This window comes from Oncorhynchus mykiss, chromosome 13 (genome assembly GCF_013265735.2).
Source record: "Oncorhynchus mykiss isolate Arlee chromosome 13, USDA_OmykA_1.1, whole genome shotgun sequence".
Lineage (NCBI taxonomy): Eukaryota > Metazoa > Chordata > Actinopteri > Salmoniformes > Salmonidae > Oncorhynchus > Oncorhynchus mykiss.
The window spans coordinates 64,667,234-64,679,047 of record NC_048577.1 but is presented as its reverse complement, the minus strand read 5'-3'; the positions used below and the strand labels follow the sequence as shown (position 1 = coordinate 64,679,047).

The window sequence follows — 11,814 nt, the reverse complement described above, 5'->3', positions numbered from 1 at the left end:
TCTCTCTCAGACAAGGTGACTTTTATCAATATAGTCTGCTCTTTTTAAATCTCAAATGTCACTAATGCTAATTAGTATGAAAGTAGACATGATGCCATGAAACAAATCCCTTATAAGCTCCTGCACATCATCTCTAGCCGACAACATCACTAACATGTATTGTGACATTTTAAAACTTGCCCATGACAGGTCCCAGAATTGTCAATTTAAAGAAATGTAGCCAATTTATTCATTACTACAATTAGCTAATATTAGATAGTTAATCCAGAGATTCTTACCTTTAATGCTAGATCATTGATTGCAAGATATTAGCTCTTGTCACTTAGTCTTTTAATGAATGCATAACGGTAAACCTAGACACTTGCATCATATAGTATCTTGAGTGGTGACTCAAGGCTTGCTACCTTGGTTAGATTCATTGATACAATTATGGGCCTATAGCATTCACATAATATTGGAGTCAGAGTCTAAATGTTCTTCACTCTTCACCTTCTTCATGCAACAGTCCATACTTGATCCATTACTCTTTCATTTGCTTCAATGATCTTCACCTTTTCCTAGTGTATTTTGGCCCTGTTTTGTCCAACTGACAACACATTGCATTATCAAAGTATGTTTGTCCATTTCCTGTTTCTATCTGAAAATATGTTGCACTCTTACAGTCTTCTGACTTTGACATCAGAGTTCTCTGAGGCATGTGGTGACCTCTCTGAGGAGTGGTGGTCTGGGTGGAGTTGGTAGCCCATGATGGGGTGGGGGTCCGGTCAGGGGTTCTCCCCGCCCGAGGCCTGGACACATTTGAAAGGTAATTTTATGACATTATAAAACAGTAAAACATTCAGTGGCCAGTAAATTATCGATACAGTTTCGTTAAGGAGGTGAAAAATCTGTCTGTACCTTTTGAGCAAGGTACTTAACCCTAATTTTTTATTGTATTTGTTTATGGATCCATATTTCCAAAACCTATTTATTCAATGTCATTGTTTCACAGGGGACACTCCTAACCGTTGCTCTCTCAGTGGGAGGGACTTATCTGGGGAGCCTCAACAACATCATGTTGCTGACGAGACAAATAATCTCTCCAGATCAGAACATCTCAAGAAACACCAGCAGAGACGTACAGGGAAGAAACCTCACCACTGCTGCTCTGACTGTGGGAAGAGTTTCACTAGAAGGAGTGGCTTCATTATTCACCAGTGGATTCACACTGGAGAGAAACCTTACAGATGTTCAGTGTGGGAAGAGTTTCTCTGCTTCTAACACCTTCAAATCTCATCTGAGAATTCATACAGGGGAGAAGCCTTACCCCTGCCTTGATTGTGGGAAAAGCTTTGATAGTGTAGGAGCCCTAACCATACCCAAGCTAACACACGCAGGAGTGAAGCCTTATAGCTGTGATCAGTGTGGGAAGAGCTTCGCTGTTGCTTACAACCTGAATAGACACAAGACAACACACGCTGGAGAGAAAGAAGCCTTATTGCTGTGATCAGTGTGGGAAGAGCTTCAGTCAATCAGGGAGCCTGAATTCACACCAGCGAACAAACCTTAGGTCTGTCTATGAACAGTCATATCCATCTCCCATTGTCAAACAGTTGCCTTAGTCTGATCACCATGGTAACCTCTGTGGAGCATACTATGCAGCTCTGATCTAGGATCAGGTCTCCCCTGTGTCTATGTAATATCACACATTGATCTAAATGGATAAATGTTCTCATAGGAAATGTCATAGTGAACCTGTGGGGGGATGTTGATAATTGTATCTTCTTTCATGTACTCATGATATTATTATTATTAAATGTCATTATGTAGAATAATGTTTCAACAATAGGTGTATATTCATGTATTCAATTTAATATGAATTCAATCCATTATCTTCTAAATAGGAAGTTAATATAAAAATATGAAATTAAAGTGATATCTAAATTGATTAAAATGATACTAAAACTAATCCATAATATATTGAATAATAATATTAATGAGGTCAAGGAAAGATCTATGTATGCTGTCTTGTAGCAACGGTTAATGTAATAACAGATTTATAATGTAATAAAACTGGTATATGTAATATCTTGTTGGTTAATATGATAAAATGTTGAATTGTTATAGTAATAACTTTTTCCACTTAATGTAATAAGTTACATTATCAGTCAGGTGAGTTAGGTGAGTAACGTAATAACTTAAACCGATCATGTAATAACACCTAAACCAATGTTTTATGTTACTACACTAATGTTAATGCACATACCACCCTCCACCAATTGCAAACCTACACACACACACACACACACACACACACACACTTGTACACAAACACTAATCTTCAAATTGTATTTGTCACATTCACATATTTAGCAGATCGTGCCGACTATATTGATAAAAGTCACCTTCTCTGAGAGAGATTTACATGGTAATCAAAATGTTTCACCAGGGAAAGCCTATTGGAAATCACATATTGGGGAAAGTGAATGGTGGAAAACAACTGAACCATTTCCCTGTTTGGCCACTAGGTTTTATGGGTATTATGACTCGTCCACAGTGGGGCTCTATAGAGAGAAATAGTAATGCCATCATTTTATAGGCACTAATTTTGCCATGGTTCGATGGACAAAGCCATGGGGAAATTAATGGTGTTTTTGTATAGTGTTTGGATAAATGCAGACAATAAGGTCTGTGGAAACACAGGTTTAGATGCTATACAATCTAAATTTGAATTTGACGTATTTAAGTAATTTAAAAAAGCACATCACAAAGGCTTCATAATTCATAAAGGTCATATTAACTGACTGCTATTATCTCATAGAACAAAAACGTACAAGATCTCCTCAGCCTGTGCTAACTTATTTTCGCCGTTAATTCCAAAACCCAAATTTTTCCCCAATAATTTTTCCCATTGGGATGGCTGAATGAGCCAAAAGTAACTCATTTCCGAGTTTTAAGACTATAAGCTGAAGAGCTCATATTGCGCGACATTGACATGATTGGTTGACGGTGAGTGGGGGCGGTCCTTCCTGTATAAACACAAACTACCTTCCTTGACTACTTCCTTCCAGCAGTGTGTATCAGGGAGATTCCTAGATGTGAGAAGTGTGCAGGAGGACCTGAGAGAAAGGAATGTGTAGTATTGATGTAAAAAGTTGTGTGTATAAACGGTAGGGGTACACATGGTGCTGGAGATCAGATGTGTCCAGTGAGAGAAAGACAGGTTGAGGTTACCAGGATCACAGTAGTGCAGAAGGTGTTGTATGCTGAGGCAGTGAAGAAAGTAGTAGAGGAAGATGGGTCCAGGGTGAGGGATCCTGAGAGGGTCTCTGTAATTAGGCCGAGGTCAATAGAGAGTGACAGGAATAACATGCTTCAGTAAGTTTTGGCCAAGTTCATGGCCATGGTTGTCAACTGTACCACAGTAATAGAATGTAAAACACAGTGGATAGATGTTGTGGTGGCAGCTGTTGAGAAGTACTTGGGTGTACAATATTTTACTGCAGAGTTACAAGGTGTTTTGAAGGATAATATCCCGTCCTCCCAGTCTGCTGGTCTGGTGTTGAATCAGAGGGCCAAAGTAGTGGAATAATGATGTTTAAATGGGTGTAGGGTTAGTTGGTTGGGCATTTTTTTCAAAGGTGTAATAATTTCATTCTACAGAATAGAACTACAAAATAGTAAGCTGATAAACAGACAAATCAGTAGGTGGCGACATGCACTTATAACAATTGTATGCGAAGCGCTAGAATACCAAAGAAGAAGGCCGTTTCCTTTTCAACAGCCCTTGAATCGCTGGAAGTCTTGACTTCGACCACGGTTGCATTGCTGTAAACGGACACTGAAGACGTCGGATTGAACATACATCGGGTTTTACTGGTTCACTGCACGGATAGCGCTGCTGCAATCCGTCTGGTATTTTATAGGCTTGCCTCACTTGGCCTTAGAGAATTACAACTATCTGGACTCTCGAAGAGGACGTTGTTCCAACAGACTCTCGGGTGGAGTTAGACGATAACAGACGTATTCTTGGCGAATAGGGTGTTGAACGTTTTATTGACTTTAATAGATCAGGTAAAATCTTATCCAGGATCTTTCTAAACTAAGATTAGCCTACATCAGACACTTATTTGTCACCACTTAAGTTTTGATATTGATAATGACGTCTGATCGCTCTGGTCTGGCTGTTTTTTATCTGAATTCTGCAACAAAGAAAGTAACTGTAGTGTGGGATAGTTACAGATTTACTGTTTTTATTTGTAGAAACGCTGAAGAAAGAATAGCTTCAATGATGGATCGGGTAAGTTTAGTTTACTTTTATTAACAGTATGCCTAATGTGGTGTATAACATGTCTAGTTATCATCTTTGATCTTCCATACCCATTAGTTTCATTTGAACAACTGGACAACATAAACCAATGGTAGCAATAAAACCCAGGGAATGTTGTCCTTCAGCAAAGTAGCCTACTAGCCTAAAGCGCACACATTGATACAAGACAATGCGCAACGAGCAGGTAAAATCAGAACCATGGAGAAATAATGAGGCCAAGCTACACCTTGCAGTAGCGGTAAAATCACCAGGAAGCCAAGGCAGAAAAATAGCCGTATTTCAACCTGCGTGTTGTGATAATTGCGTTGTTTGCTCTATAACCTTTTAGTTAATATGCATTGACAAGACAGTGGCAGAATAAATTCAACCACACGTTTTGTTCAGTCATACATTTTGCATGTAACAAAGTTACATGACCTTATGCATGGTCAAGCCAGTTATTGTTTCCGACATTTTAGAACTACTAAATAACTATTGATTTATTTACCGCAAGTCGCAAAGAAAACGGGCTGCCTCCACTATTCCAGCATTACCTCAGGTGCACATTTCCGTTCATTTAAGAACCAATGATGTGCTTCCTTTTTGTTGCATTTCTGATACGAATTTATTTTTAGCTTAATCTCAGAGTTCTAACCTGGTCAGCATCTCTGTTGCTTGGCAACAATACAGCTGCTATTAGCTAACGTTAGCTTGTTTGTCCAAAGTCCAGCAGCTAGCCTCTGTAGCTAGCTAACAGGCAATGAAAGGTGTAATTGTTTCTGGAAGGTTTGTTAAAAAATTGACTAAAGTTACCTAACAGACAAGAACAGCTTACGATAGCTAGTTCATGTCCAAACGGCAGTCCTACATTTTTCCACAAAACATAATTAGCTAGCTAACGTTACATCAGTTAAAAACAAAATTGTCACGCTGTTACCTTACAATGCAATACAATGAACTTTTGCAACTTGTAATTATTCTAATCAAAAGGAAAGACTTTTAGATTTCTACAAAACCATCCAACTTTATTATTAATTACGGCAGTAATGGAGCGTTAAGGGTCACCAGATGGTGTAGAGCAAAAAGCCCAAATAAGCAGGGTTAGGTTACTACTTTTTATAGTCCTCCTGAGTCCTCATAAGTAACAGATTTGTGAAATTATACAAGGGTACAGACAGTAACAGACAGCAAGATTTACATGGCGCCAGATGTCTGTCTCTAGGTCATTTACTGCTTGTTTATACAGAAATTATAATACAACATTGGACACTAGATCCTTCCCTCAACAGATGAAAGCGTCCATTTGCGATGTGGAAGAGAAACTGGAGGGAGAGTTCCCCTGGCCCTTACAGACCAGCATTTCACACAGACACTAATCATGCAGTGGAATGTAGTTTAGGTTTTATCACCAAGGCATTGTAAATAAACTGCCAGCATTAAGCCTCAGAGGCTCCTCTCAGGCAACAGACAGTGTGAAAGTACTAATTGAAGAATATTCTAATAAAAGGTAATTTGAATAACAATGTTGTAATTTATACCAAACACTAGCTAGCTATGACATCGCCGAAGTCAAGGATCGGTAGGATAGTCAGTTTTAGGAGGGCATGTTTGGTGGCGTGAATAGGAAGCCGATTCTAGATTTAATTTTGGATTGGAAATGTTTAATATGAGTCTGGAAGTAAAGTTTACAGTCTAGCCAGACACCTAGGTGTTTGTAGTTGTCCACATATTCTAAGTCAGAACCGTCCAGAGTAGTGATGCTAGTCGGGCGGATGAACAGTTGAAGAGCATGCATTTAGCTTTACTAGCGTTTAAGAGCAGTTGGAGGCCACGGAAGGAGTGTTGTATGGCATTGAAGCTCGTTTGGAGGTTTGTTAACACAGTCAGTTCTTGAAAAGATGTACGTAGAAAACAACGGCACAAGATGGCAGCTTCAGCAAGTCCCATTACTTTGTTTGTACCGATCCTCACGTTGAGAGCATAGCAGGAGGTACACATTCTTGTGGCCTTAGAGCTTGTGTTATTTGTTTATGTAACAGTAAAGACTTTACGCCCTCGCCCCGACCTGGGCGCGAACCAGGGACGCTCTGCACACGTCAACAGTCACCCTTCGAAGCATCGTGACCCATCGCTCCACAAAAGCCGCGGCCCTTGCAGAGCAAGGGGAACCACTACTTCAAGGTCTCAGAGCAAGTGACGTCACCGATTGAAACGCCACTAGCGTGCACCACCGCTAACTAGCTAGCCATTTCACATCGGCTACATTTAGAAGGGACAAATGTATATAGAATGTTGTCATCTGCGTAGAGGTGGATCAGGGAATCACCCGCAGCAAGAATGACATCATTGATATATGCAGAGAAGAGAGTCAGCCCGAGAATTGAACCCTGTGGTACCCCCATAGAGACTGCCAGAGGTCTAGACAACAGGCCCTCCGTTTTGACACACTGAACTATCTGAGAAGTAGTTGGTGAACCAGGCGAGGCAGTCATTTGAGAAACCAAGGCTGTTGAGTCTGCCAATAAGAATACGGGGTACGCAACACACGCTCACAGAATGGGACCGCCGAGTACTGAAGCGCGTAGCACGTAAAAATAGTTTGTCCTCAGTTCCAACATTTCATACTAAACTGCCTCTGGACGCAATGTCAGCATAATAACTGTTGGTCGGGAGTTTCATGAAATTGGTTTCCATAGCTGAGCAGCAGCACACAAGCCTAAGATCACCATGCGCAATGCGAAGCGTCGGCTGGAGCGGTGTAAGGCTCGCCGCCGACGGACAAATCTGGGTTTGGTGGATGCCAGGAGAATGCTACCTGCCCCAATGCATAGTGCCAACTGTAAAGTTTGGTGGAGGAGGAATAATTGTCTGGGACTGTTTTTCATGGTTCGGGCTAGGCCCCTTAGTTCCAGTGAAGGGAATTCTTAACGCTATAGCATACAATGACATTCTGCCCTTCCAACTTTGTGGTAACAGTTTGGGGAAGGCCCTTTCCTGTTTCCGCATGACAATGCTCCTGTGCACAAAGTGAGGTCAATACAGAAATGTTTTGTCGAGATTGGTGTGGAAGAACTTCACTGGCCCGCACAGAGCCCTGTCCTCAACCCCATCAAACACCTTTGGGAGGAATTAGAATCCAGACCCCGAGCCAGGCCTAAACGGCCAACATCAATGCCCAACCTCACTAATGTTCGTGGCTGAATTGAAGCAAGTCCCAACAGCAATGCGCCAACATCTAGTGGAAAGCCTTCCCAGCAGAGTGGAGGCTGTTATAGCAGCAAAAGGGGGACCAACTCCATATTAATGCCTGTGATTTTGTTAAGAGTTGTTCGACGAGCAGGTGTCCCTATACCTTTGGTCATGTAGTGTATTATGGGATAGTCGTGTAAATGCAACACAGGGACACTGAAAGTCAATCTTAAAATAATCATTGTTTATTATCAGCATGCTGGAGAGGTCAGTCAAACGTAGAAGTATAAAGTACCGTTCTGAAGGTATCTCCCTCAGGGCAGTACCACTACATCTCTTATAGACTGGTTACAGATAGGTTACATAGTTCATAGGGTTGGTTCTGGCACGTGTCTGGGGTTGGTTCTGGCATGTCTGGCACCGCCTCCTGTCTTAACTTATAGAACTTATTCTGGGCCTTCTGACAGATGGTCCTGAGGAGGGGGTCATGTTGCCCCTCTTCATATCTTGACCAAGTACAGGCAGGAATTAAGGATTATTAGACAAGATGAACATTTTCAAGGCTGCTCTTCACATGATAACATTTTCCATCACAGGATGTATAGACATTATGTGGATGGAAAATGTACTATATCTGTAGAATACATAGGATCGAATAGTGTGTGGTGTGTGTGTATATATACAGAAATAGTTGAATAGCATGGCCTTGACTAGAATACAGTATATACATATGAAGTGGGTAACAGTATGTAAACATTATTCAAGTGACCAGTATTCCATGTCTACGTACATAGGGTAGCACAACCGGGTGGTAGTCAGCTAGTGACAAAGTTCAGGGCAGGGTACTGGGTGGACACCGGCTAGTGATGGCTTTTGTCATGATGTTGCCCTCTTTGGGTACAGCAAGCCCCATCCCCCTGCCTGCCTCCTTCAACTAGGCTGCTATGGTCAGAGAAGTCGTAAATTCCTTGAAGATATTATCTCCTCATGGCCACAGTATAGAGAGAGTGAATTTTCATAGAAAACAAAGGAATTTCTTCCACCTCACAGAACTTGAGGTCCGAACAACATTTATGTTCTGGAGAATGTATAAAAGATCGGCGAAGAATCCAGCTACGAACTGGTCCATTTGGTACAATTTTGTGGGGCTCATGGGAGACGGTGTGGCCACATTACCATAACGCTGTTTATATAATAGCCTCAGATATGAGGTTTACATCTAATTGTTTGTATAAGATGAATGAGTGAGGATGATACTGTTTGTAAAATTGTGTAATGTGATTTTGTACTTTTTATTGAAGGAAACTCCAATTCCCTTTGGAGTTTAACTAAATCAGAAGACCGCCCATGAGCCCAGTTAGGGTCGGGCATCCTGGGACAGCACTTTTCTGCAATTCCGAATAAAACCCCAACTTCGAGAAATTCTCAGTAGACCATGTTTTTCTCAATCACGAGAGGACAAAAAGGTTGCAGACAGGGAGAGGGGGATGGGGCTTGCTGTTCCCAAAGAGGGCAACGTCATGACAGTTGGATATTTGTCAACGGCCATTCCAGTGGTGTGGAGCTTGGGGTGGGTGAGGGGCTAATGCCCCCCAAACCCTGATTATATAAATGTATAGGATAACATAACTCTGCAACGCTTTAGGCTAGAAACAAACTGTAAAAGGCAACAGAAAGCGGTGGCTCTATTGTTCATGGGGATAACTGTATACATTTACATTCATTTAATTCAGGGTGGAAGGTAAAACCAAATAATTGATGGATTTAGCTCTAAATACTACATCATTATGAGCAGCAGTAGTTCAGGTGTTTTGCTTTTTCCTCTGGTTATTACGACAAATCACGGTTTCGCAGGTGTTGGCGTTCGCCAACATTTTGGAAAGGGGAGGGGACATTCGGCCCATATCTTGAGAGGGTGGAGCTCTTCCTTCTACCATCTGTTAAGCTCTCATCCTAACACGTATGAACTCAGAACTAAATCGTGCGGCTGACCAATTACGTGAGACATTAGTTCTGGGTTACCCAAGATTAACTCTGGGGTGAAAGATGTGTTCAACTCCAATGAATACTCAAAGGTTCTGAACATAAGACAGGAGGCATTACAAGTGTACTACTTCCATTTAGAAAAATTAGAAGTGTTATACGTTTTTACATTTGTAAAAAAAATCTACCACTGACATTTGAAAAATTTGCTGAAGTGATTGAAGTGTAAAGTAGTGAACGATTACACACTTCAGGAGAAAGAAGGTATTATAAAGTAATCAAATGTTTGGTCTAATGATATTCTATGTACAATACTTTCTGTGGTCACCAGGACAGAGCTAGTCCGTCCCCCTCCAACCTGCCGGAGTCCCCTGGTCACAACTCTCCTGGTAGCGCCTTACTGCTGGATCTGAAGAGGGTGTCTGAGCGGCTGGTCGACTGCAGGAAAACAGCAGGGCAGAGTGGAACTGTGAGAGAAGGACACGAGGAGGGAGATTTGATATCATCAAGTAAGAACAATGGGGGGGGGGTGGGGGGGTGGATGAGACCACAATATGATTCTGTAATTTCTGTTAATTGATTGATAAACAGTAAACACTCAGTGGCCAGTAAATTGTCGATCCAGTTTCGTGAACGGAGGGGGGTGTCCTTAATAAACGGGCCACTCCACTGAGTGTATATTGATGATCAGGGCCACTAATTGTAAGGTTGCTGGTTAGAATCTCTAGGTGAAAAATCTGTCCATGTGCCCTTGAGCAAGGTACTTAACCCTAATTGCTGCTGTAATTCTCTCTGGATCAGAGTGTCTGCGAAATAACAAACTTATTTATTCACACATATTTCCAAAACCGAATTATTCAATGTCTTTCACAGGGGACACCCCTAACTCTCGTTCTCTCAGTGGGAGGGGCTTATCATCTGGGGAGCCTCAGCCACATGATGTGGCTGAAGAGACAGAGAAGAGTCTCTCCAAATCAGAACATCTCAAGAAACACCAGCAGAGATGTACAGGGAAGAAACCTCACCACTGCTGCTCTGACTGTGGGAAGAATTTCACAAGCCGAAGTGGCTTCATTATTCACCAGCGGATTCACACAGGAAAGAAACCGCACTGCTGCTCTCAGTGTGGGAAGAGTTTCACTGCTTCTCAAACCTTAAAATATCATCTGAGAATTCATTCAGGGGAGAGGCCTTACCCCTGCCTTGATTGTGGGAAAAGCTTTGCTTTTTTGGGCGCCCTAAACATACACAAGCTAACACACACTGGAGTGAAGCCTTATAGCTGTGATCAATGTGGGAAGAGTTTCAGTCAGTCTGGCCACCTGACAACACACCAACTAACACACACTGGAGTGAAGCCTTTTAGCTGTGATCAGTGTGGGAAGAGCTTTGCTCTAACTTCCTCCCTGACTAGACACCAGCGTACACACACTGGAGAGAAACCTTATGTCTGTCTATGTGGGAAGAGCTTTGCTGTAGCTTCCAATCTGACTACACACCAGCGAACACACACCAGAGATAAGCCTTATAGTTGTTATCAGTGTGGAAAGAGCTTTGCTTCTTCAGAAACACTAATTATACACCAGCGCATACACACAGCAAAGAAACCTTTTTGCTGTGGTCAGTGTGGGAAGAGCTTTGCTGTAGCTTTCTCCCTGATTATACACCAGCGAACACACACTGGCGAGAAGCCTTATACCTGTGATCAGTGTGGGAAGAGCTTCAGTCAATCAGTACACCTGAATACACACCAGCGAACACACACTGGAGAGAAACCTTATACCTGTGATCAGTGTGGGAAGAGCTTCAGTCAATCAGGAAACCTAAATTCACACCAGCAAACACACACTGGAGAGAAACCTTAGATGTGTGGAAAGCTTTGTTCATTTAGGGCCTATGTGGAAAAACACCAGAAAACTGAAAATGTCTTGTATTTAATTTGCCTCCTATCTGACACCGGTTCCAGATCCCTAAATAAAAGGATCAATAGAAAACATCTAGTGAACAGTCATCTCTCCATCTCTTTCTTAAAACAGTTTATTTAGTCTGATCACCATTAACCTGTTTGGAACATACAGTTGAAGTCGGAAGTATACATACATCTTAGCCATAAAACATTTAAACTCAGTTGTTCACAATTCCTGACATTTAATCCTAGTAAAAATTCCCTGTCTTAGGTCAGTTAGGATCACCACTTTATTTTAAGAATGTGAAATGTCAGAATAATCGTAGAATGATTTATTTCAGCTTTTATTTCTTTCATCACATTCCCAGTGGGTCAGAAGGTTACATACACTCAATTAGTATTTGGTAGCATTGCCTTTAATTTGTTTAACGTGGGTCAAACGTTTTGG

The 11,814-nt window shown here is 41.6% G+C and overlaps 1 protein-coding gene and 1 pseudogene across 1 annotated transcript; one reads left to right on the top strand and one right to left on the bottom strand.

Annotated features, from left to right (window-relative positions):
• Nucleotides 1-11,814, bottom strand: part of LOC110514160 — a 209,545-nt pseudogene that overhangs the window by 36,836 nt on the left and 160,895 nt on the right.
• LOC110486630 (zinc finger protein 664) lies at nt 4,015-11,456 on the top strand. Its single transcript, XM_036941944.1, has 4 exons — nt 4,015-4,053; nt 4,243-4,279; nt 9,792-9,969; nt 10,334-11,456. The coding sequence occupies exons 2-4, from the start codon at nt 4,268-4,270 to the stop codon at nt 11,323-11,325; spliced, it is 1,182 nt and encodes a 393-aa protein (XP_036797839.1). The 5' UTR covers nt 4,015-4,053; nt 4,243-4,267; the 3' UTR covers nt 11,326-11,456.

Bases quoted from the DNA above. Each gene is read 5' to 3' on its own strand.
- LOC110486630 (XM_036941944.1), top strand. The intron at 9,970-10,333 runs GTAAGAACAATG...TGTCTTTCACAG, and splicing joins GGGAGATTTGATATCATCAA to GGGACACCCCTAACTCTCGT.